General features: G+C 42.0%; 1 protein-coding gene and 1 pseudogene across 1 annotated transcript; both read right to left on the reverse strand.

The window, feature by feature from the left end:
- Positions 1-627: 627 nt before the first annotated feature.
- On the reverse strand, positions 628-27,656 carry SERPINB5 (serpin family B member 5). Its single transcript, XM_008013863.3, has 7 exons — positions 27,569-27,656; positions 19,958-20,132; positions 17,470-17,607; positions 15,146-15,263; positions 10,841-10,983; positions 4,101-4,268; positions 628-2,370 (listed from the first exon to the last, which is right to left on the reverse strand). The coding sequence occupies exons 2-7, from the start codon at positions 20,123-20,125 to the stop codon at positions 1,978-1,980; spliced, it is 1,128 nt and encodes a 375-aa protein (XP_008012054.3). The 5' UTR covers positions 20,126-20,132; positions 27,569-27,656; the 3' UTR covers positions 628-1,977.
- LOC119620529 (uncharacterized) lies at positions 5,951-9,095 on the reverse strand (annotated as a pseudogene).

Here is a 27,656-nt window from a genome sequence, read left to right on the forward strand (position 1 = left end):
GCGTACCCAATAAAATGACTTTTGAGGGGGGGTTTAGAGTGAAAAGGGTTGGGAAGATCTCTATGTCCTGCTGCAAGGTCTCTGATTCCATTATAGACATTATGCAGTTGAGAGTCATTCTAGCACTGCCCTGGTCTTTTACTCCCTAGGATGAAAGGAGTGTGGGAGGAAGAAGTGAGAGCTGGTGGCTAGGAAGAAAGGAAAACAAGGGAAAAGAGGAAGTAATTATTCTTATTTCTTTTTAGTCTGCGTCAATCTTCAAAAGAGCGTTTTACATACAGGGATGCTTTTGGGGTTTTGGGGGGTTTGTTTTTTTGTTTTGTTTTTTTGGTTTTTTGTTTGTTTGTTTGTTTTTATGTTTTGGGTTTTTTGATTGCACTGCAACCTCCACGTCCCAGGTTCAAGCGACTCTCCTCCCTCAGCCTCCCGAGTAGCTGGGACTACAGGTGTGTGCCACCATGCCCAGCTAATGTTTGTATTTTTAGTAGAGACAGAGTTTCACCATGTTGGCCAAGATGGTCTCAATCTCTTGACCTTGTGATCTGCCTGCCTCAGGGATGCTTTTGTAAACGGATGGCTTGGTTCTATTTCAAAATAGTCTAACTTAATGGGAAAAAAAAAAAGACATGTAGTTCAATAATATTTTATTGTCAATAGCATAGGAGAAATTCAATATTGAACCTCAGAACAAGAAGAACCTATTTACAATGCATGGCAAGGAAGAGATGGGAGAAGGAATGTCACAAAATCTTTGGTAAATATATATTTTTCATAGAGAAGTAATCCATGAACCTGCAACATAGACAGCTTATCCAACCAACTTTACAAATTACTATTAATATAAGTTACATGCTTGCCATCTAAAGTAACTAAACCCATAGACTGAAAAACTATGTGTCAAGGTAAGGTGAGCATTTTAATCGCTTTACTTATATTTTCTAATGGCAGTAGTTTCCTCTCCTTTTCCCACTATCACATTAGACGAAGAGACAAGTTCCTTCAACACAAATTCTGATATTGGCTATTGTGAGAATCCCTGTGCAAGTCAGTTAGAAGCCCCTGCCACCAGTCTAGTGCCAACCAAATGACCAGGTGGGACAGCTATCAAAAATGAAAGTGAATTTATATTAAAATCTGAACTTCCTCTTGGGGTCTTGCATTTCAGCTACTAGTTGTCTATAATTCCTTATCCAACATTCCACAATCTGAAGAGTTCTGCAAACAAAGTGTTTTTGTAAGTTGGCATATGCATTTGGCAGCAACATTTGACCCCTTATGAGCTAGTCTTTAGGTATCCATTTTGTCTGAATAGTCTACATTTTGTCGCAGCATATTAAGGTGTTGATTCATAGGGTACTGCCCCAGATCTGATCCATGAAGTTCTATATAACATACAGTGTGTGTAAAATATTATCTTTTGAAAATCCCCAAAAATCAGAATTTGAATAAACACCTGCCTGCCGGGGTTTAACATAAGGGCTTCTGGACCTATAGTAACCTGAGCACGAGCCCACGTTTCACTGGAGCCAGGGCAGTTTCGTGGGTCCCATGCACCACACTTTCCTCAGTCTTTCAGGAAAGCGAGAATGTCTGGAACATTCTCTATCCCAAAGAAGGAAGGCATAGTGCTGGGAAGAAGAGCTTTCAAATCTTCCTTAAAGGAATTTTCTTTGTGGAGACTGTATTTCTGCCAACTACCCCAGACAATTTGACAAATAATGAATAAATGTTTTTCCTCTAAGGTGATTCCTTTTCATTAAAAGCATATGTCATTGTCTTGTGGGAAAAAAGGAAACAAAAGATAGAATTGGGATAAAAAGGTCTATCTGTGTGAAGGCTACATGTGACAAGTACTGGTGGCTTCCTGATCCAGCAGTTATATTATATTATATCTAGAAAATGAATCTCTGGATGCAAAGTTTACAGAAATCGGCATCCACAGAAGAGTCAGGGGGGGCTTAACGTGGGCTGTGCCACTTAAGGAGAACAGAATTTGCCAAAGAAAATGATGTTTCGAGTTTTGTTGTGCCTGATGATGTAAATAAAGGGATGGTCGGCATTCAATTCATCCTTGTGCTGCAGGATCCGTGCTCCTGGCACCTCTATGGAATCTCCACCATCTTCAGTTATTTCTAAGCACACTTTGTGGATAACATTTGATAGGGCCACTCCCTTGGTCTCTGACATTCCAGAGAAATCAGATGTGTCTTCACTGAAGATATGTTTCAGCCCTAGATTTTCCAGACTAGCCTTGGGATCAATCATCTTTTCCACCTTAAATTTTGGGATGGAGAGTTTGACCTTGGCATTGGCCATGGTGCTGGGATTAGTCCACTGCAACAGCGACTCTGAGTTGAGTTGTTTTTCAATCTGAAGGACAAAAATGAAAAGAAATTATTTTTACTTATTTCCAATTGTAAAAGACCTGGCTTGATTGAAAACATAAGGTGTTATTATAAGCCCAGTTTCAAAGCAGTCTGGGTGGAACATCAAAGATGGCCCAGAAGTTTTTGGTATGTGACTCAGAAGACCCAGCAGCCACCCAGCTGTGTCCTCCTCCTCCCCAGCCTATAACGGTGTTCCCTGCGCACTGAAATATATGAGGGCAGGGTTCTGTCTTTTCATTTTAAGTTAGAGAGTAGTTTGTTTGTTTGTTTGTTTTTTGTTTGGGATTTTTTAGACAATCTTGCACTGTCACCGAGGCTGGAGTGTAATGGTGTGATCTTGGCTCATTGCAACCTCCACCTGCTGGGTTCAAGCAATTCTCATGCCTCAGCCTCTCAAGTAGCTGGGAGTACAGGCACACTCTACCACGCCCAGCTAAAATTTTTTTTTTATATTTTTAGTAGAGACAGGGTTTCATCATGTTGGCCAAGCTGGTCTCAAACTCCTGGCCTCAAGTGATGTGCCAGCCTCAGCCTCCCAAAGTGCTGGGATTAAAGGTGTGAGCCACCGCACCCAACCTTAAGTTAGAGAATAGATTTATAGAAACAAATGCCTGGATTATGATGTTACATACACAATAGTGAAATGAATATAAAATTAGAAAGCTTTTTATACATATTTCTTGAATGCTTATTGTAATTTCTCTATGAGGAAATCCAGAATATTCATGTACTAAGAATGGCATCAGATTTAATAAATTAAATTAAAGCTGAAGTTACTTTTTTTTAATGGGAACTTGAACTAACTCTGAGCCATTCCCTAAGTCATAGGTAGTGAATGCATCCAGTTTAGCTGGTTTAAAAAATGAGAGAGATGCGGCTGGGTGCGGTGGCTCACGCCTGTAATCCTAGCACTTTGGGAGGCCGAGGCGGGTTGGATGCACTCCAGACTGGGCAACAGAGCAAGACCCTGTCTCTAAAACAATAATAATAATAATAATATATCAGTATTGGCTCATCAATTGTAACAAACCACACTAATGCAAGGTGCTAATAACAGGTGAAACTGTAGGCCTGAGACAGGAAGGGGAGTATATGAGAATTTCTTGTACTTTCCGCTCATTTTTCTGTAAGCATAGAGCTCTAAAAAAAATCTTTTTTTTTTAACATCTACTAAGTTAAAAAAAAGAAAGAGCAGGAGACAGTATGCTTGATATCAGGTCACATGATAGTGGACCTGGCAGTGCATAGCAACGTAGTGCCTTACTGCCTAGGAGATGAGGGAGGCACTCTAGCCTTCAGTTAAGAACCTGGCTCCAAGTACCTGGGCTCAAATCCTGATCTTGCACACACCCTTGGCTAATTATATGACCACAGACCCGTTACCTACCCCTCTGTGCCTCAGTTCCCTCACTGGTAAACAAGAGTGTGGTAACCGTCTCTAATTCATCAGCCTGCTGTAAGAATTAAATGAGATAATGCATGTAGGCAACTTAGCACAGTCCCTAGAACACTGTAAGTGCCAAATAAATGTTGGCTGTTGTTAATATTAAGGAGGAAAGGCCCCAGAAAGAAGCATGGGACCTTGGAGGTGACTGAACCAGTGGCAATAAGGAGGGCTGCCAGCCCAGCTCTCACGGCCCACACAGCCCTGTCTGCACGACTCTTTGCCAAGACAGGGGGTGCCTTTGTGGAGAGCACCTGCCTCCTCCTTACCTTCTCCAAGCCTGTGGACTCGTCCTCCACATCCTTGGGTAGCAGGATGAACATGCTGAGATGCTTATTTTGAAAAGGAAGCTCTATGATCTTACAGTTGATACTGTCAATGTTTCCCATACAGAACGTGGCCTCCATGTTCATCATCTGCACTGGTTTGGTGTCTGTCTGTAAAAGGGAAAATCTGGACTGCTTACTTTTCAACTTACACATGCATAAATATATATATACACACACACATATACCCACATGTATATATACCCACATGTATATATACAGACACAACACATATATACATACACCTATATATACACATTTACACACATATGTATATATGCATACACGCATACATACACACACATATATACACACACATATACTTATACACACACCTGTATATACACACTATATATAACCCCATACATATATACACACATGCACATATATACACACATATATATGCAAACCATAAATATACGTACATATATACATATATATACACACAAATTTGCTCTTGACATAGTGTCAGCTTATTATGGCCTATAATTCATCATCCACCGAGATCCAAACTGTATGGCACCCAAACCAGAGACTGTCCTGTGAAGAGTTTGTGTTCCTTTGAAAAGTTATTCATATACTTTGTAATCTACATGTTACACATTACAGGAACTATATATAATACTGTATTTGCATAGATCAAACCTTAAAAATAAGACTGTATGGCTGAAAATACAGGCAATGTTTGTTATTCATTACAGATGCCTATGAGATCTTTAAACTATTCCTGGTGGAGCTGACTTGAAAGTAAATTCTACTGCAAACCCACATAACCATTCATATGGCCTTTCCTAATAAAATACCTAATTTCAAAAACTGACTGGGCGCGGTGCCTCATGCCTGTAATCCTGCACTTTGGGAGACCACTTGAGGTCAGGAGTTCAAGACCAGCCTGGCCAACATAGTGAAACCTTAACTCTACTAAAAAATACAAAAATCAGCCAGGCATGGTGGCATAAGCCTGTAATCCCAGCTACTTGGGAAACTGAGGGAGGAGAATTGCTTGAACCTGGGAGCCAGAAGTTGGTATGAGCCAAGATCGCACCACTGCACTCACTCCAGCCTGGGCAACAGAGCAAGACTCTGTCTCAAAACAAAACGGAACAATAACAACAAACTTAGCATATAGCAGAACAAAACAGTATTTGTTGTGAACTCTCTGTTTGTCTTTGGTTTGAATTGCCCACTCCCCGCTGTACTGCCACCTACTCAGATCCGAGCTAATGAACAAAGTCTGGATTGAAGATAAGAACCTTGGTTTTCAGTCCCAAATGTGACATAAACAGATTCTGTGGCCTTGAGCAAATCCCTCAATCTCTCTAGGCCTCAGTATTCTTGTCAGCAGAATGAAGAAATTGTAAATTCAGAATAATGGTTACCACTGGGGAGGAAGAAAGAGGAACAGGACAGTGGAGTGAGCAGTGAAGGGATACATACAAAGCAATGCAACTGTTCTTATATTTTTTCTTTAAAATTCTGAAATAATTAAGGCAAAATATTAAGTTCAAAAAGATGATTGATCGGTATATGGGTGTTTGTTTTATTATTCTCTATCATTTTCTGAATGCTTGGAGTATTGCATAATTTTTAAAAAGGAAAACATTCTTTAAAATTATCTCTAAGTCTTTTTAAAATTATATCTAAGTCCCTTTGAGCTCCACTGTATGCACTGCTCTTTTTTTTTTTTTTTTTTCCAGAAACATTGTGTTCAGTGATAAAGCTTAGCAAACCCCAGCACCAGGAATGGTGTGGAGTTGCAGCAGCAGGGACAGGCAGGTGACTCCCACAGAGCCTCACATGGTAAAGAGCATATGGAAGGCGACCACTAAACAGGATAGCCCCACGGCCTTAGACAGGGCAAAGCCCAGAATGGCATAGGAGAAGAGCTGCTGCTTGAGAGATGGGTTCCTGGCATAGCCAATGACCAAGCTGCCAAACACCATTCCAATGCCAGTCCCTGAACCAGCCACACCAACTGTGTCTGCCCCAGCACCAATCAACTTGGCTGCTGTGCCAATGTTCCGGGAGACAACACTGGTCTAGAACTCCTGTTTGGCCACCTAAAGTGGGGAGCTGCTGTAGGAAGGCTGTTTAGATGAATTCTCTGGGCTATTCAAGGAGGAGGCAGATACAGGCCTAATTAGACCTCTAGTAAAACAGCAGATCAGAGCTGGAGAAATAAGTAATGCCCCCATGGTCTGCACTCTCCCAACTTTAGCCCTTGGTCTCGCCCTGTTCTTCTTAAAGGGAGCCCGTGGAAGGGTCTGATCACTCAAGTCTTTATCTCCAAGCACTGTCCAGGCCTTCTCTTCTCTTTGCCCCTATTAACACCTGGCCTCCTGTCTCTGCTCCAGAGATGACTGATTTCCTGAAGGAAAATTAATTCACACTAAGATGTAAAAGACTGACAGTAAGGTAGTATAACCTATTGACGTATACCTCCCATGGGATATTTGCCTGTTAACTAAATCTCTCTGGGGAGTAATTTCAAGCCTCATACCAAGCCTGCAAGGATAATACTCCAGTAAACTTGCATCTGGTATCTTTAAATACTAAGCTGAACCTTCCCCAATCCCTCTCTCAAGCACAGTTAAACCTTATTTATTTTACTTTTGTATATACTTCTATTTTAACACTTGCCACAGTGTTAGAAATATTATCTAGTGATTGTCTTTCCACTTCCAACCCCAACTAGAATACGGTCAAGGCAGAAACTAAGTCTTATTTTCTATCCCAGCTTGTAGTGCGCATGGAATATCTGGCTGATAAATAATGGAAGACTTCAACTCTATGTGTAATCAGAAACAGAATTATAGGAAAACATACTACTTTGGAGGTTAACAGATAATTCTTCCCTTTATTTCTCCTAAAGAGGATATTGTCTTAAAATATATTACTCCTAAAGAAATTTGTCTAAAAATCTCCAACAGGGCCGGGTGTGGTGGCTCATGCTTGTAATCCCAGCCCTTTGGGAGGCTGAGGCAGGTGGATCATGAGGTCAGGAGATCGAGACCACAGTGAAACCCCATCTCTACTAAAAATACAAAAAATTAGCCAGGCGTGGTGGTGGACACCTGTAGTCCCAGCTACTTGGGAGGCTGAGGCAGGAGAATGGCGTGAACCCGGGAGGTGGAGCTTGCAGTGAGCAGAGATTGCACCACTGTGCTCCAGCCTGGGCAACAGAGCGAGACTCCATCTCAAAAAAAAAAAAAAAAATCTCCAAAAAGTTAGACTGCTAATAGTTTCTGAATGTGCACATAGTTGTAGCCTCCAAAAACTGTCAATTTCACTTATCAGCACTGACTATGGGTACTTTATTTTCTGAAACACATGTTGAGACATATCTTCTGAAAAGAGGACCAAATAAAGACTATCTATCCCAGAAAATATAATACAATATGTATATTAATATAGATATATATGGATAGATACATTTATCGGAATAAGTACTAAACTTTTAATAATATAGCTTCACCAATTTAACCCTTACCAAAGACACCACAGGACATGAGAAAAGGTTTAGTAATGTCACTCAAAAAGTTCAAGGGCTAACAAAGCAATTCGAAGAAAACAAAGGAGAAGTAATAGCATCGGCATTCAAAAGAAGGGTGTATGGTTTTCTGTTCTTGTGATAGTTTGCTAAGAATGATGGTTTCCAGCTGCATCCATGTCCCTACAAAGGACACAAACTCATCCTTTTTTATGGCTGCATAGTATTCCATGGTGTATATATGCCATATTTTCTTAATCCAGTCTGTCACTGATGGACATTTGGGTTGATTCCAAGTCTTTGCTATTGTGAATAGTGCCACAATAAACATACAGAGGCGGGAGGGAGGAAGGATTGCATTGGGAGTTATACCTGATGTAAATGACAAGTTGATGGGTGCTGACGAGTTAATGGGTGCAGCACACCAACATGGCACAAGTATACATATGTAACAAACCTGCACGTTATGCACATGTACCCTAGAACTCAAAGTATAATAATAAAAATAAATAAATAAATATAAAAAAATAATAATAAAAATAAATAAAAAAACAAAAACAAAAAAACAAAAGAAGGGTGTAGCCTCATGCAGTCGTGAATAGCATTGTATTGCTTTATCAAGTGAAACACTGAGAGATCAATGAGACATTTCAAACTCTTATTAATTCTGTTCATAAAGGCTGAGTTTCCAGGATCTTATATAACCTAGCTTTATGATTTAACAGCAAGAATAAAGGAATAGCACACATTCTTTCTCCCTTCTCAAAAAACACATATTAATACTTTCTTAATGAAAAAAATTCAACCCTTAGTGTGGTTGACACAAAAGTCCACATTCTACTCATTGACCATTGCAACATTTTCATGGTATTCCTTCCAGGCTGGCTCGGGGTCTTGGTGAGAGGCACCATTGGCAACCTGTTTCAGATTTCACTTAAACAGAGTTAGGAACCCTTTGCCAGTCCTTGCCAGGGAGGAGAGCCAATCACTGATCAAAGGAGTCAGAGGGGTCACTCCATGACAACAAAGGGTGTGTGGATGCCGTCAGGGCCAGTGGGGCCAACACCCCTCCCTAACTCACAGTAGAGGCTGGGTAAAGTCACGTTGCACTTCCACTCCAGATAAAAGACAACACTGAGAAGGTCAAAAAGCCATGTTTAAAACTCAAGGACCTGTGTGTGCAAAACACAAGAGTGTGAAGAGCCCAGAGTGTGTCTCTAGAATCTCAGACAGACCTCTTGTGTGCAGGGTCAATCCTGTCCCTGCAGTCAGTTTTGAGAAGGCCACTGCAGTTGGGAAGCCAAGCTCAGGAAGGTCAGGTTTTGTCTGCTACTGATTGTTTAAACAAACTGACCCTTAGGGACTGATCATTCAACAAATTTGCTGAGCACCTACTGATGTGTTAGGAACTTGGCCAGAAATTGTAGACACTGAGATGAATAAGGCATTGTCCCTACCTTAAAAATCCCATGCACTAGTAGGGGATCTATATAAGCAAACAGATTTCACTGTGCAAAGCATATTCTGGGAGGGGACAGAGGGGAGTATGAATAAAAATTCCATGGGAACAAAGAAAGAAAGAGTAATGGAAGCCATCCAGCTAACCCAGGTGTAGATTGTATCTTGCAGGACTCTTCCTCATGGATGCTAGCATTAAGAAGGTGCTACTATATTTGGCAAAAACAAGATATTGATGCTAGGTACTCTAAGTACTGGAAGAAGCATGAAAACTAGAACTGATGCATAGGAGCTACAAGGTAACTAAGCTACCCTTAAGTATTGTACTAACTGAAGTGCTGCTTCCAGTCTAACACAAGCCAGATCCCACCCAAGGAGACCACATCACATCATCATATAGATCTCTGGGTTTTTCAATAAAATGGGTCAAATTTCCAGTCTCAGTTCCTTGGTCTTGGTCTCATTTACAAAAGAGGTACTTGACCTATTTCTATTTTTTTTTTTTTTTTTTTGAGATGAAATCTTACTCTGTCACCCAGGTTGGAGTGCAGTGGCATGATCTCAGCTCACTGCAACCTCTGCCTCCTAGGTTCAAGCCATTCTCCTGTCTCAGCCCCCTAAGTAGCTGGGATTATAGGCACATGCCACCATGCCCAGCTAATCTTTGTATTTTTAGTAGAGATGGGGTTTCACCATGTTGGTCAGGCTAGTCTCAAACTTCTGACCTTGTGATCTGCCCGCCTCAGCTTCCCAAAGTGCTGGGATTACAGGCATGAGCCACTGTGCCCACCGTCTACTAATTATTTTAACATATTTACTTCAACAGTATCAATGAGACTGGCCTGCAAAACAGGCTCTTAATTCTTCCCATAATGACTTCCAGTGATGCCGATGAGTAAGCTATACTTTGTTTTTTCACAGCCAACAAGTGCCTCAAAGCATCTGGGTTTTTTTGTTTGCTTGTTTGTTTTTCTTGAGATGGAGTTTCACTCTTGTTGCCCAGGCTGGAGTGCAGTGGTGCAGTCTCGGCTGACTGCAACCTCTGCCTCCCAGGGTCAAGTGATTATCCTGCCTCAGCCTCCCATGTAGCTGGGATTACAGGCACCCACGACCATGCCCAGCTAATTTTTGTATTTTTAGTAGAGACAGGGTTTCACCATGTTGGCCAGGCTGGTCTCCAACTCCTGACCTCAGGTGGTCTGCCCGCTTCGGCCTCCCAAAGTCATGGGATTACAGGTGTGAGCCACCACGCCCAGCCATCAAAGCATCTTATAAATTATAAATTAAAATCCCAGAACAATATACTTCACTATCAACAGATAAGAAAATGAGATGTTAGAGAAGTTAATCAGGAACAAGATTCCTAGATGTCAAGGTTTAATGATAATCCAAAGTCCTCTGATAACAGAGTTTGGTCTTTTCCTTTTCTGCTAAAGTTCTCAGATGTTTGTAGCTATTTTTCAGCCAGTGACTTAGCTTTCCTCGCTGGATTATAAATTCTATAAAGTTTCACTCAGCTCAGATCCTTGAAGACATTCTGGAAAAGAGGAGGGAGGGCCTCTGGATTCTGGCTCTTCTTGTACCACTTACCTTCCAGCTGTTCATCTCAGGAAAGGCACTTTGCCGATCGTGCCTTCAGGTTCCTCATTGGAATGGATTTATGCCCCCCTCTGTCCCTATCATTTTTCACATCTATAATTGGGCTCCTTTTACTGCTACACGCTGCCCCACATACCTTGTTGACTCTGAAAGGACATTCTTTTGTTTCTGATTCAGGAAATTTCTTCATCCACTTGCCAACAAAGTAGGCGGCATTAACCACAAGGATTTTGGTCTGGTCGTTCACACTGTTGTCAGCTAAAATGTTCTCAAAGTGGCCTGTAACAATTTTAGGAAAACACAAGTAGCAGAATTATTCTTCCAAACTACATCTGAAATTCATATGCATATTCGCTGAGTATTTACCACTTCATGAAGTCACACCATGTAAGACCTGGTAGTTCCAACCATCACATTTCAGAAGGACTCTTCTCTCCTTCTACCTTGACACAACCAGATCTACCAAAGAGGTTTAGGAGAGGAGAATGAAGGAGGGGGAAGAAATGAAGAAAAATAAGAAGGAAAACACAGCTACCACTCTGAATGCCTACTCTGTGTCGGGCAGTATACAAGCTATTTGATACACATGATATATATTTCTTCCTGCTTTACGAATGAGGAAGCTGAGACTCAGTGATGATAACTCACTTTCCAAGGACAATATATAAACGAGGGTGGATTCAGGATTCAAAGCCAGCTCTTTCTGACTCCAAAGCCTGTGCTCTTTAATGAAAATACGTAATCACTTTCTTAATGCCAGAATTTCACATATATTATCTCACTCTTTTCACAATCATCCTATAAGGCAAAGATCATTATCTCCATTTTACAGTGCAGTAAACAGAGGCTCAGAGAGGCCAAGGAACTGTTCTAGTTTCCTCAGCTGGAAAGCATGTCTGAAGGTTCTCCCCTTCACCCCACAGCTCTCCATCCACTCCCTCAATTGCACTCCTTGCAGACAGGCTGATTGCCTCAAGGTCAACTGTAATCACCATGGGGCTCAATCACAATTGCAATTATTAACAAAGCTAAATCTCAACAGCCAAAACAATTCAAGGGAAGTGATCCCTTAATAAAAAGAACACCTCACATTTGAATAGCCCACAGGTGTTTTTGTTTGTTTGTTTGTTTGTTTGTTTTGAGACAGAGTCTTGCTCTGTCGCCCAGGCTGGAGTGCAGTGGCCAGATCTCAGCTCACTGCAAGCTCTGCCTCCCGGGTTTATGCCATTCTCCTGCCTCAGTCTCCCAAGTAGCTGGGACTACAGGCGCCCGCCACCTCGCCCGGCTAGTTTTTTTGTATTTTTTAGTAGAGATGGGGCTTCACCGCGTTAGCCAGGATGGTCTCGATCTCCTGACCTCATGATCTGCCTGCCTTGGCCTCCCAAAGTGCTGGGGTTACAGGCTTGAGCCACTGCACCCGGCCTCGCCCACAAGTTTTTTATAAAGGGTTTTCATTTACCTAATCTCCAATTTTCAGACCAATGTTCAGGGCCCACTTCACAGGCCTGTGACCCCTGTGTGAAGGGCTCTGCTCTTGGTTTGTTCAGCTGTCACCATCTCAAAATTCTTAATAAATGTTTAAACAAGCGGCCCAGCAATTTTACTTTTGCCCTGGACCACGCAAATTATGTAACTTGTCCTGCCAACGCCATATAATATGTTGAATATATATTGTGTTACTGAAGAAACCTGAAGAACAAAGAAGCATGGGAGCCAGTAAACGACAGAGCTTCAACTTCAGTCCTGAGCCTCCTATTTCAAATTCAGAAGTCTTTTCATGGCTGGATGCGGTGGCTTACACCTGTAATCTCAGCACTTTGGGAGGCTGAGGCAGGCGGATCACCTGAGGTCAGGAGTTTGAGACCAGCCTGGCCAACAGGGTGAAACCCCGTCTCTACTAAAAATACAAAAATTAGCTGGGCATGGTAGCACGCACCTGTAGTCCCAGCTATTCGGGAGGCTGAGACAGGAGAACCCCTTGAACCTGGGAGGTGGAGTTTACAGTAAGCCAAGATCGTGCCACTGCACTTCAGCCTGGGCGACAGAGCAACATTCTATCTCAAAAAAAAAAAAAAAGAAAAAGAAAAGAAAGAAAAAAGAAAGGCCGGGCCCAGTGGCTCACACCTGTAATCCCAGCACTTTGGGAGGCCAAGGTGGGCAGATCACGACGTCAGGAGATCGAGACCATCCTGGCTAACACAGTGAAACCCCGTCTCTACTAAAAATACAAAAAATTAGCCGGGCATGGTGGCAGGCACCTGTAGTCCCAGCTACTCGGGAGACTGAGGCAGGAGAATGGTGTGAACCCAGGAGACAGAGCTTCCAGTGAGCCAAGATGGTGCTACTGCACTCCAATCTGGGCGACAGAGCGAGACAAGGAAGGAAGGGAGGGAGGGAGGGAGGGAAGGAGGAAGGAAAGAAGGAAGGGCATTCACAGCAACCTGGATGGAGTTGAAGACCATTATTCTCTTTGTTTTTTTGTTGTTGTTGCTGTTGCTTTCTGGGAGATGCAGTTTCTCTCTTCTCACCCAGGCTGGAGTGCAATGGCACGATCTCAGCTCATTGCAACCTCTGTCTCCCAGGTGCAAGTGATTACCCTGCCTCAGCCTCCCGAGTAGCTGAGACTACAGGTGCATGCCACCATGCCCAGCTAATTTTTGTATTTTTAGTAGAGATGGGGTTTCACCATGTTGGCCAGACTGGTCCTGAGCTCCTGACCTCAGGTGGATCCACTTGCCTCGGCCTCCCAAAGTGCTGGGATTATGGCATGAGCCACCATGCCTGGCCTGAAGGCCATTATTCTAAGTGAAGTAACTTAGGAATGGAAAACCAAACATTGTATGTTCTCATTTATAAGTGGGAGCTAAGCTATGAGGATGCAAAGGCACAATAATGATATAATGGACTTTGTGGGGTGGGGGAAGAGTGGAAGGAGGTGAGGGATAGAAGACTACACATTGCATACAGTGTACACTGCTTGGGTGATGGGTACACCAAAATCTCAGAAGTAACCACTAAAGAGTTTATCCATGTAACCAAAAATCACCTGTTCCCCAAAACCTATTGAAATAAATTACAATATAATACAATTTTAAAAATTAAATCAGGTAACATGTGCCCCATTTTACAGTTCTGTAAATTGAAGCTTTGTGTCCAAATATCAGTTAGGAAGTACCAGTGTCTGGATTTGAACCTAGGTGCTGAATGACTCCAGAAACCTTGTTCTTTCCACGTTCTCATACTGCAGTTACTGTCCCGTTAGAACTTCCTCAGTCAGTACAGAGAGAGCGCAGCTGGGAGCGCTAGTCATTCTCACAGGAAGTGGGTCTCCCTTACTCCGGAAGTGCATCCCTCCCCAGACAGCAGCGACTGCCTAGGCTTCATTTTTTCATGACTAGATTCGGCCTACCAACGGGTCTCTCCTGATGGAATTATAAATATATTCACTGGAAAGGGGGACAAAGTCACTGACTTGCCCTCAAAATCATCATGACCCTAATTCTTTTCCAGCAGGGAAGACAACTCACCGGGAATTTTAAGGGAGGAACAAGGAGTCCGACGAGGGAGATGCCTAGAAGCAGCACTGAGCCGGAGAAAGAACCGGTTAGGAGCTTCTTGGACCCTGGGGCTATCAGAGGAGCGACCAGCATGGGGAGCTGCGGCACTGCGGACAGGCTGACGCTGCAGTTTGGTTTGGTTTGGTTTTCTTTTTTTTTTTTCTTTTTTTTTTTTTTTTTAAGACGGAGTCTCGCTCTGTCGCCCCTGCGCGATCTCGGCTCACTGCAAGCTCCGCCTCCCGGGTTCACGCCGTTCTCCTGCCTCAGCTTCCCGAATAGCTGGGACTACAGGCGCCCGCCACCACGCCCCGCTAATGTTTTGTATTTTTAGTAGAAACGGGGTTTCACGGATGGTCTCGATCTCCTGACGTCGTGATCCGCCCACCTTGGCCTCCCAGAGGGCTGGGATTACAGGCGTGAGCCACTGCGCCCAGCCGATTGGTTTTTCTTATACATGTTGCCTATGTCCCTTTTCCCTTAACAAATTTGTAAAATTTGTCAGCTGAAAGGGGCCTCGGGGATCATGAAGTTATAATCCAATTCCTCTATTTCCAGACTGAAAAATTGCCTCATGATTGACCCAAAGTCATACTTTGTTAGAGGCACAGCTAGGATTCCACTAGGGCCTGTGACAGCTCGTCAGAGAGCAAGACAAAGTAGACTAACACTGAAGCACCAACAGTTTCTACCAAGTGATGAGATGATACAAGAAATGCCCAGAAATCCAAGTTGTTTACATGTCTGGAAGGGAAAGAATTTAGCTTGTGTAGTAAAAATATCCAGAGAATCCTCCAGATGTTTTTTTATGCCTGGAGCAAGCATTTATGAGATGGAAGGCCCTGTTTACTTGGTGATTGATAGCAGAACAATTAAAGGGTACTTGCCGTCTGTGAGATCCTTAATTGAGTTGTTGATCTGACCTTTCGTTTCTTCCAATTTATCTTTGAAGTCAACAGTTTCCAATTCCTTTGCATAGGGTCTCTTCGTAGAGCTGATGAACTCCTGAAAAACATGCAGTTCATAAAATCAGAGTCTGTAGTCAAGCTATTGCATTGTTATTCTCTTCTAACGAAAGGATTATTAAATATCAACTGCTGTATGTACGCTTTCAAAATTGGTAACACTATATGAATTGAAACCTCATGTAGAAGTCAGTGAAATTCTTTGTATTGAATGTTTCTTTTTTTTCAGTTATAAGACAATTTCAATTATTAAATGCATCTATCAGTTTAATATCAGCTTTGAGGAAAACAAAAGAAACACTATGTTAAATATACGCAATTATCTTACGGGTTCTAATTTCAGAAACATGAAAATGTATGTCTACAGATACATATATATCAGAATATAGGAAATGTATAGAAAAGAGAATTATGAACAGAAAACTCTTGTCCTTGCTGAACTAAATAAATATCCTGTAGACCCTTGCTAGTCAAACTGTGGTCCAAGGTGGTGTACAGCATCACCTGAGACCTGGTTAGAAGTGAAGAATCTCAGACCCCACCCCAGACATACTGAAACAGAATGCATTTTAACAGAACTTCCAGGTATGCCATCTGCAAATTAAGGTTGGAAACACAGTGCTGTAGAGAACATAGCAGGAGTTATTACTCTAATGCTTATTTAAAATGTGCAACCCTAAACCCCATTCCCACTGTGACAATCAGAACTACCTGGGTGTTAAAAGGGCCTTGAGAACTTGCCCTTTTAACACCCGGATAGTTCTGATGCGAGAGATCCTCCACAGACCACACTTGTTTGGACCTTTAGTAAATTTGCAGATGCTGTGCACCTAGCAGGAGCAATGGAAAGCAGTCTTTAAAAATCTTTTGTAATGAGCCAAGATCATGCCACTGCACCCCAGCCTGGGCAACAGAGCAAGACTCCATCTCAAAGGAAAAAAAAAAAAACTTTACAACTCTAAGTCTGGTTAAGATCATTCCAGATGTTGCATGGAAGTTCAACCAAACTAAATATAACTTGATTCAATGTTATGTCAGTTCACTTCCAAGCACAGGGCTTCTTGAATTTCTTCAGAGCAGCTTCAGCCTTAGCCAATTAACTTAGCTTCAGTTAATTGCAAATCAACCTTGGGATTGACTGTCACCATTGACAGAGAGAACCAATCTCACCTGAAAACATTAGAAAGCCTCAGCCAGATGAAGGAGGGCCTCCAGAGTCCTCACTCCCAGCAATAAAAATGTGTTGTCTCCTTAATGATCATTTAGGGAGCTTCTAGAAATGCTGTATGCTCAGGTTTCAACTCACATCTCAGTGTTTTTTTTAATGCTTCTGATTATTGTTGGAATAAAAATGGTTGTGTATATGTATCTTTAAGCACAAAAAATATACTCAAAATATCTAGTAACCCATGTCCTCAGAAGATCTTAACCACAAAAATACCTACTGCAGAAAGTTGCAAAATCATGGTAAAATATTTAAAAGCTGGTAGTCTAGCTTTTAGATTTGGAAAGCTTGAAATTCTGACCATCCGAACAGGAACTAAATCAACTCTATGTTACTGAAGTACAGAGGGAACCTCCATGTAGTCTGGAATACTGTCTGTGTGTTTCAAATACAGATTTTTAAAATATTACAACATTGGGTACCATAGTGTTCTTTGTACGATTCCTTAGAGCAATGGCTAAATTTAAATAACCAGAACTGCCTGTGGAGATCCCCATCTGACCAGCCCAGCACAACAAAACTAATTTGTGACTGATGAAAATTGTGAATTCATAGTTATTATTTTTCTTACTGATTTTGAGAAACATCAGAACTTTGTGCGCATAACAAATGAGGTGGAGAGCTTAAAACATTGTTCCAGGCCATATGCCCTGCTCTTTAAGGAGAAAGAAGTTTAAATCATGAGCTGTCTTACACTCCCTGTCTATGGAACTACATTTATTAGAGAGTTAATTACTCTGTTCTCCATTCTCTCAAAGGAAGCTAAAAGGAGGGTAAGATTTATTTGAAAGGGAAAAGGAAAGCCCATAAGCTTCTCTATATTTTGAGTTAGAAGATGTGACTGCAATTGACTCCCACTGTACTCCTAACCTCTCCACTAGGATTTATTTATTTTAAGCCTCAAATCACAAGTGAACCTCCTAGAAATGAATTTCACTGAAAAAAAGTTATAGGTCTAACAGCATGAAAATACCACTCCTTGTAAAAAGTTAAGTCTTGCTACTTGCTTTAAACAACTTACTGTAGAAAGATTCAGAGATTTGTCTATGTAGAGCCGCTTGATTAGTTTCAGTGAGTAAAAGGAACTAAGTTTGTTGACATCCGATGTTACTGTTTGAAATCCAAAGGGCACGTCTTTGACATTTTCAAAATGAAGAACCTGTTAACAGAAAAATCCATTACCTGAAAAGCATTACCTCTGAATGGTGCTTCACTGAAGTGGACACGTGATAATGACCAACGTCCTTGGGCATACAGAATCCTCCTGCCCAGTTCCCATAAAGCAAGACTCCTCAACCTCAGTGGTACTGACATTCAGGCTGAATGAGTCTTTGTGGGACTATCCTGGGTACTGCAGGAAGCTTAGCAGCATCTCTGACCTACTAGATGCCAGAGGCATCCTTCCCCTATTTGTGACAACCCAAAATGTCTCCAGACATTGCCAGATGTCCCCAGAGTGGGAAGGGAAGGACAAGTTGTCCCCACTGAGAAACAGTACATAAAGGTACTCTTCCAAATCCACTATCGAGAACATTTGTCCTTTCTTCAAAGTGATGCCCTTCATACTCACACAGAAAGATTTCCAAACTTGGAGAATGGTGAAGCTGGGTTATAATTTCTGTCCAATTTAGAGACCAGAAGAGAGAGATTAATACCGAGAGAGACCATCATCAGGCAGGAATCAGATTTCAGGACAAGTGCCTCTAGCCAGAGTCTGTCTAGTGCCTCTGGGTGGTTTAGCAAATGCCAGGTTAAAGGTGTGTCATTTCTTATGGGCAGCTACAATAAATGGTGGGCTGCCCTGGGTAGGCTAGAGTCAGACGGCCCTGCCTGTGAATCCCAGCCTTCAACTCTTCTCCAACTCTTCAGAGAATCTTCTCCAACTCTTCAGAGCCTCCTTTCCTCTCTGTAAAATGGGCTGAGAATACCTGCTTTCTTCAGTTCTTATGAGGATTACTTACATGTAAAACACCTAAAGTATTATATGGATTCAAGCTGTTAATTATTATTCTTGTAATAATATTGTAAGCCATTTAAAACCAGGATACTATCATTTGCAGGGCTTAAATCATTGTATTTTGTTCCTTTGTTGTTGTTGTTGTTGTTCCAACCAATAGTCCAGCATCTTTTCTGCCTTGCAGCACCACAACATGTAATGTCAGCATAAGATGATACCCTCCTCACTCCATAACTCATAATGGTCATGGCCTGATTCCACAACCCAGATAACGAACGCCACCAAACCAGCACATTGCGCCAGTGAATTACATAGCCTCAGCATTGCAGGTTCAAACGGGCTGGTCCCAGACAGTGCGTAACTCTCCTGCCCAAAGACGGATGGAGGAGGCCAGAAAATTAAAGAGCCCAGGTAACTACTGCTGGGGAACCAGTTGCATGTACTGAGAAGATCTTGAGGAACTATTGAGGAACAGACCCACTACCAGGAAGTTCTCTTTCTCTGGCCTTTCTCTAATGCTAGGTGAGAAATGAGGAATGGGAGATTGGGTAGGGATAGTGGAGTTGTGCAGCTCAGAGATGAGGCTCGATGAGAAGATACATCTCCTCTTCATAGTAGTGAAGCTGCTTCAAGTCCCAAGTGTAAATTCTTCATCCTGACCTAAATAACTCTTATGGGCCATACTTTCTGGGCACATATGAATACAATAAGGTGTTCCCTTTTTAAATGCTTATGAGCTAATAGGAAAGAAATTCTGTTGAACCTAGAATGATTAGTATAAGAGTAATAATGAAATATAATTAGGAGAATATTCACTTATTATCTAAAAGTACATGAGGACTTAAAATGGAACAATCAGGAAAATCATCTCATTTGAAGGTCTAAGAACTTTACAAAGCTAGATAATCAACCATAGCCAGAAAGAAACCCTATAATGATACAGATGCTCCTTGATTTATGATGAGGTTACATCTCAACCTATTGTAAATTAAAAATATCATAAGTCAAAATGAAAAAAACTGTGATTACCCAGCAGATCTCCAGGTTCTCCATCACAGCCTGGTGCCTGTCCCAAATGTGAGTTGCATTACCTACAAGTGAGCTTTCACATTTAAAAACAGATTAAGAAGGCTGCAATCCCAGCACTTTGGGAGGCCGAGGCAGGCGGATCACCTGAGGTCAGGAGTTCGAGACCAGCCTGGCCACATGGTGAAACCCCATCTCTACTAAAAATAAAAAAAATTAGCTGGGCATTGTGGCAGGCGCCTGTTGTCCCACCTACTTGGAAGGCTGAGGCACAACAATCACTTGAACCTGGAGGCTGCAGTGAGCCGAGATCGCACCACTGCACTCCAGCCTGGGTGACAGAGTAGTGGGACCCTGTCTCAAAAAAAAAAAAAAAAAAAAAGATTAAGAGAGTCCTGGAATGGCACAACTCTGAATCTTGACCAATTCTGAACACAAAGTCTCCATTCCTTTTTTCCCTAGGCACTGCCTATGGGTTCTAATAACTCTATTCCCACTTAAAGTAGAAACAAGGTTTGGGGCTTACCTGTCCAATTTCATTTGCAGTGTCACCTTTAGCACCCACTTGAGCAAGTGACAGAGAGGTGGAGAGACAGATTGGAGAGAAGAGGACATTGCCTAGTGGCTCCTTTTCACATAGTTGTTTGAACAGATCAACAGCAAAAGCCGAATTTGCTAGTTGCAGGGCATCCATTGTGGGCCTGGAAGCAAGGACAAGGGAGAGGTTAATTTCTAAAGCATCTTTAACGTCTTCTCACCTGCATTCTGCCAACACTAAAAGAATTCTGTTTAAACAAAGTAATGATCTCAGAAGAAACAAGGAACTTTCTGTAAATTCAAAAGTAAGATCAGTTGTGAAGAAACTTCCAGGCAAATGTCCAAAGGCATATGAGGTCCTCTGTGGCAGCTCTGCCTAGACTCTGCAGTCTTGGGTCTGCTTAGCCACTGTGGCCGTTGTCAGGAGCCCAGTGGTCACACTTCTTCTCCAGCATAAGTCAGAAAAGTTGGCAGCACTAATCAACATCAGTTGGTTTTATTTGTCACATGTTGTTTCCATTAGGATTTCAGTTAAACTACAAAGTTAAAATTTTTATAAAACAAAAACAGTCGAATTGCAGCAGTTTTGCATGGTTCAGTTTCATATTTAGTAAGTGTTATGGGTTGACGTGTGTCCCCAAAAAAGATATGTTAAGTCCTAATCCCCATTACCTGTGAATGTGACCTTATGTGGAAACAGGGTATTTCCTATATCTTAATTAATACATCATTAGTTAAGATGAAGTCACACTGGAGTTAGGTGAGCCCTCATCCAATATGACTGGTGTCCTTAAAGGAACAAGAGAAGAGACACAGAGGGCAGATGTGAAGACACAAATGTCTTCACCTGTGTGAAGGACATGCCATATGGCAAAGGAGGCAGAGATTGGAGGGATGCTTCCACAAGCCAAAGAATGCTAAGAAGTGCTGGCAATACCAGAAACCAAGAGAAAGTCATGGAACGTTCTCCCCTGGAGCCTTCAGAGACAGCATGACCCTGCCGACATCTTCATTTCAAACTACTGGCCTCCTAGCCTGGGGGTGAATAAAACTTATGTTGCTTTAAGCTGCCTAGTTTGTGGTGCTTTGTGATAGAAGTGCTAGAAAACCCTCAGAGTAAGTAATGCCTTTGCAGGACCCCCAGCACATGACAATACTTACTAAACAGCAGCAGTTATTGTTTGTGTTCATAATACGCATCTGTGTATAAGACACCACCCAGAGTGTAACAAGGATCAGTGGACCTCCTCCTCCTCTAAGCTCACAGTCTCTTTGGGCAGATATGTAGACCAATAACTAGAATACAGAGCTGCCCAAGACATGTGAGTGGTATAATCAGTAATATGGGAGTTAAAGAAAAGAGACAACAACTTCAAAATATGTAGCCTGGTAAAGTGGATACAGCAGCAACTAGGCATCTTGTCACATCTCAGAGCTCTTTAATTCTAACACAGCAATTTCCAAAGTGTTGTGTCTTGACTCCTGGCACCCTAACACCCTTGACTCCTAACTCCTTGACTCCTAACACCCTTTCAGCAGGTCCATGAGATTAAAACTATTCTCATAATAATACTAAGACATTATCATTCTCAATCTCTAATAGACAGGGGAGTTTTCCAGAGGCTATATGACATCCCTTCTATTAAGCCAAATATTAAGGAGATTTGCAAAAATGAAAAACAATATCACTCTTCTCATATGTCACTCTTCTCATATTTTTTCACTGGACATGGATGCAGCTGGAAACCATCATTCTCAGCAAACTATCACAAGAACAGAAAACCAAACACCGCATGTTCTCACTCATAGGTGGGAACTGAACAATGAGATCACTTGGACACAGAAAGGGGATCGTCACACACCGGGTCCTATTGTGGGGAGGGGGCGGGGAGGGATAGCATTAGGAGATATACCTAATGTAAATGACGAGTTAATGGGTGCAGCACACCAACATGGCACATGTATACGTATGTAACAAACCTGCACATTGTGCACATGTACCCTAGAACTTAAAGTATTAAAAAAAATTGTTGGGTGCCATGTACACTACCTGGGTGATGGATACATTAAAATCCTATACTTCACCACTGTACAATCCATCAGTGTAACCAAAAACCACTTGTACCCCTAAAGCAATTGAAATTTTAAAAATTTAAATAAAAACAAATATATATATATTAAAACATATATATTATTCATATTAGCATTTAATGGTTATTTTAATAGATTAGTAAGTGAACATTTCAAAATGTGTCTGGTTTTTATTTCTAGTTGGTAAATAATAATACATATAATCTACACATTTTTAAAGAAACAGTTATTTGGGGTCCTCGATAATTTTTAAGAGTGTAACGGGGTCCTCAGATTTAAAAAGCTTCACTGTTCTAATAAAGGTCTACCTACCTACTTAGTCTAGTAGTTACTGATAGACCCCAAAGAGAATTAGGTAAATTCAAGCAGTCAGGGCTTCCCTTTCTGGGAGCAGAGCTGAACTACATGGACTCCTGAGGCTCTGCCTAAGCCGTGCACTCAGGCCAGTGTTCCCATTGCAAATATACCATGAGACGCCCTGAAGTCAGGTGGGCCTCTCACTTTTCTTTAAAGCCCACAACCTTACTCCTTCTCCCCTCAGGGCAGGGGCGAGGGCCGACAGGTGACATCACACCCCAGGGAAAGGTGACTGGCATTAGGTGTATACTGAGTCAGCAGAGTATACTGAGGCAAAAATGAAAGCCTGTGGAGTGTTTCACCCAGTGTGCCCACCACTGGGAAAATATAAAGAAACTTCACAAAAGGTTTGGGAAATCTGTGGACAGACTTTCTGAATAGGAAACCTGGCTTCCTTCCGCAGCAGATTTAATATTAATAACGCCAAGTTCATCTACAAGTAAAACTCAACATGTACAAGTAATGAGTTATTTCTTCAGCAAATAGAGAAGCCTAAACCCATATCCCTGCAAGCTTCTTAACACTTCCACAAGTTGAGAGCTAATCACACTGATAATAATATGAAAACACACAAAGTGCTTTAACAGACACAAGTAGTTCCTCCCAGCATGTATTTATTATCCTCCAAGAGAAGCTAGAATAATTTTGCATAGTCAATAACAAACTATATTCTAGTGATTTCCTTTGTATAGAAAAATGGTGTTTAAGATCTTAGATTAATCTGCTGAGGGAGTTTGACTGCAAACACCTACAAACGGATCTTAGAAGTGGATCAAAGGGTGAGGAGATGTTCATTTTACCACTTTATTCAACTAAAGCATTATTCATTCATTCGTCATAACATTCTGAGATATACTTAGTCTAAATAATTGTGGATACAAGATCATTGTGGTTTTTAGCGTAGCTAATTACACAATACAATTAATGCTCTGTTGCAATCCAGGTCCCTGTTGGAGATGTGAATCGATGCACACCTGACATCCTAACATCTCCGGGGCTATCTCTCATCACCGGCAGACCTTCCCCTTGAGTGAGTCCCTTCCTTTGCATGCTAATCCTCAGTGCGTTGAAGATATCAACATATTCGCATGGTTTGTTTAATCGACACAAAACTTCTTCCCTATGGTTTTCCTACTTGAAGAAGCCCTTGGTCCCTTTCTGCTGCTTATGTTGTAAACTCTTGGTATGATGTTGCTTTCATCAGTGCATGAACACAAAGAGATCTGCCTTCCTGTTCCTATGCTGACTGGTTCCTTTTTCAGAAAATTCTCCTTCATTTCTGGGAAGGTCATACAGCCCTTAGTATCTGCGGTCCCAACCACCACAGCGTTGTTTGATGCTGGCCAGAGGCAACAGAAAAGGTCTGAACATGGAAATGGTTGTAGTGGCAAAAAATCACCCACTAAGTAATCAATCAAATATTTCCTGGTAAATCTGATCAGTGGCTCTGTGATTAGTCCCAAGTGACCTAAAAACACTATAAAGTTGTTCTAGTCTGAGGTAGCTCAAAAGATGACTTTGGCCACAATCGCCACACGACTTTTGTTGCAAGACAATCAAAGCATTTAAACAAACCTCAGCAATGTTAGCAATACATGCCCTGGAAAAAATACAAACTTCTACACAGACCATTTTGCATGATCGAATGCTATAAAAATTGTAAGTACCAGAGTAGAGATTAGCAATTCCTGTATGGTAAATTTATGTGCCTAATGACTTTTGTTGAAAGTGCTAAAATTGCTACAAATTTTGCTCCATTTTATTGCCTTGTCACAAGGGTCTTCTTCCATTTCTGTGAAAACCCTGTAACCATTTTAACAAGGAGAACTTTGTTTATAGTTGCAATGTAGAAAACGCTACATCTTTCAGGCACTTAAAAGTTTAAAAAGGAACTTTATTTTAACCACAGAACAGTGAGACGGAAGTTTAAGTAGTAATACAAATGCAGTTTTAAGAACTTATTTCCAAGTAGCTTGCTTTCACAATCTGTGCTAAATTATAAACCTTGAAAGTGGGACAAGATCTTGGAGAGGATCTAGGCTGGCCACACCTCTTCGTTTTACAGATGAGAAAAGTGAGGCAGACAAAGATGAAGTGAGTCTCCCAGGCCACCCACACAGGGAGTGAGAGTGGCAAAACCAGACCTAGAATTCATTGCTTCTAGCTCCCAGCCTGGCACTTCCCCACCACACCTTACCACCTGCTTTCTTGGTAATTGCATCTTTGCTGGCCTTTGTTCTCTCAGAAGTCTCTCAAGTTCCAAAAATCCAACATGTCCTGAAGTCTCTCTTGAAGATATCAACATATCCTGCATGGTTTGTTTAATCATCGCAAAACTTCTTCCCTATGATTTTTCTACTTGAAGAAGCCCTTGTTCCCTTTCTGCCACTTACGTTGTAAACCCTTGGTATGATGTTGCTTTCATCTCGTAAGTATTAACTGAGTACCTAACGTGTGTCAGGGTAGGCATTAAGAAAACAAAGGTGAACACGACATGGCCCCTGCCTCCAAGGAGTTGTCAGTTAGTGCCCTGATGAATGTTGTAAGTGTTTTGATGAGTACACAAGTCACTATGGGATCCTCAGCAGTGACAGCCTCCCCCATACTAGAAATCTCAGTGACACCTTCTCAGAGACAGTGACAACTGAGTAAGTCACACTAAAGTTGAATCCTACAGGATAAGTAGAAGTTAGCCTTGCAAAAATGCACGACAGGGAGAACTGACTCAATTCAGAGACTGCAAGTGGCCCCAATGAATAGAGACATATGTACTGGGCTGGGGGTAGGGGCTGTGCTCACTTCTCTAGACTTATAGCTTGTCACTGGTCTTTGTATCAAGATTTACTAAGATTTTTATGCATCTGAGCTAATGGCCCTCAAATTTTTTATCTTTAGACCATTTGGGTGAAAAAAAAAAAAGTCCTGTGGTTAGGTTTGCTATATATCTCACTTTGCCTGGGACAATCCTGGTTTATGTTTGTTGTCTTGACATTAATAACAGTGCCCCATTTACTCTCAAACATATCCTGATTTGAACAATATATGTTCATTTTACTTATAGACCATCAACAACACTCTTCAACCACACATCACGGGTGTGCATATTTAAATGGAGCTATGAACATAGTTTTTTCATCCCTTAAAAACTAACTTTTGGCTGGGCACAGTGGTTCATGCCTGTAATCCCAGCCCTTTGGGAGGCCAAGGTGGGCGGATCACTTGAGGTCAGCAGTTCGAGGCCAGCCTGGCCAACACAGTGAAACCCTGTGTCTACTAAAAATACAGAAATTAGCCGGGAGTGGCGTGGCAGCAAGTGCCTGTCATCCCAACTACCTGGGAGGCTGAGGCAGAAAAATCACTTGAACATGGAGGCTGAGGTTGCAGTGAGCCAAGATCGTGCCACTGCACTCCAGCCTGGGTGACAGAGCAAGACTCCGTCTCAAAAAAAAAAGAAAAAAAAAAACTACCTTTTTACTGTGTGAGAGTATTGTAGATATCACTTAGCCTAGCCTGCCTCATTTTAAAGATGGAGAGACATGGTGAAAAGCATCACTCGAGTATTTGGTATAACTAGTCCTTAGGGAATGCCATGAGAAACCTTGCCTATTATAATATCAGTCATGGAATGCCAAAAAAACACAACCTCCGTTGTCCACATTCTAAGTCTTTGAGGAGCAGAGGATGTGCAGGATTAAGAAAACAGGATATTTTGTAGTGTCTGCAATGTGAAAGAATATGAGGACTAAACGAAGTGATTAAGTGAATCAATGTATATGAAAAGTGCTTTGTGGGCAAGAAAGTACAACACAGCTATTAGTAATGAGATTAATTGCTTTAATTTCCCATGGCAGGGGGGCGTCTGCTTTGCTCTGAAGCATCATAGCTGCTCCTGTCTCTTTAGAAGCCTGACCTTGACCACTGACCCAGCCCACTGTTGCCAAGCAGTAAACTTACAGCCAGACTCAGCCACACCAGAATGCCCCAAATTGCTGAGACTGCATAGCCCCAAAGTCAGCCCGCAACCTAGAGGGATTGAAGTGGCACAATTCAAGGCGTTAGGAAGCAAAGATATAAACCTGCTGACTCATTTCCTTTGGAGACTCCTTTCCTCAGACAGGCTTCATCCCCACCCCTGAAGGAACTCATCAAACACTTACACTCACTGGCGGGGACTGAGGTTTGGAACCCATTATTGAAAACTTCTCAGGAGATGCAGGGGGTGAAAAAGATGGTAACAGAACTCATGGTGTTGTGGAAACATCCGGAGCTGCAAGCCTGAAGGCCTGATTCGATCTCAGCAGTGCCGCTTACAGGCGGTGTGACTTTGGACACCACGTCACCCCTGTGAGTTCTGCTCCTCATCTACAGAATGAGGGGGCTGGGCTGAAACATGTCTAAGAGCCCCCAGCTCCGAGGATCTGATTATGAGCCTCTGGAATAGCCTGGCATGTTGGTTTTTAGTATGATATGCTTAAATGAAGCCATAAAAAAAAAGCATACAGCGTATGAGTAAGAAACTACAAGCAGCCCAATTTAAGCCCAATTTATAAGTCCAAGCTATGCTGAAACCCAGAAAACTGGAGGGAGAATAATTTCCGCTTAGACGAATATAGTTGCAAGTAGATAAACAGTGATCTGATGTTTTAAAATGCCAAAAAGAAGGGCAGTCCATATGCCTAAATCTCAGCCTTACAATGTCAGCCAGGGAGAAGAGCCAACCAGACACACCAATCCTTCTCAACTTTCCCCAGTTTGCGGGTACCATCCCCTTTCTGAAACTAGCATTGCAAAATTCATTCTGAGTTCCAAGGTAGGCCTGAAAATGTCCTCAGAGGTATTTTCTCCTCCGTGAATCACGGTTGCACCCCTCTACCACCAAAACCTCCGAGCCATGTGACTTCTTCATATTCTTACCTTGTACGGTTAAGTGATTTGACTCCCTATATGGTGTTCCTGGTGCCCAAAGGGTTGGGAGCTGGAACTATTGCCAGTATGGGGGATGAGAGGCGACAGTACTCAACCCGACAGCCCACCTTTGAAAACAGCCCCTTTATGTCCATTTTGTTCACCGTCTCAAATCAGCTCAAATAATGATTTTTATGAATTTTCCTGAAAAAGGAAGTCACCAGCCCTGCTACCCCACCTTGCTTACCTGGAGTCACAGTTATCCTGGAAAATGCGTGGAAAAGTAACAGGCCAGTGAGGAGCACAAAGACCTGGATGTGGAGGCGACCGTGTCT

Source organism: Chlorocebus sabaeus, chromosome 18 (genome assembly GCF_047675955.1).
Source record: "Chlorocebus sabaeus isolate Y175 chromosome 18, mChlSab1.0.hap1, whole genome shotgun sequence".
Taxonomy (NCBI): Eukaryota; Metazoa; Chordata; class Mammalia; order Primates; family Cercopithecidae; genus Chlorocebus; species Chlorocebus sabaeus.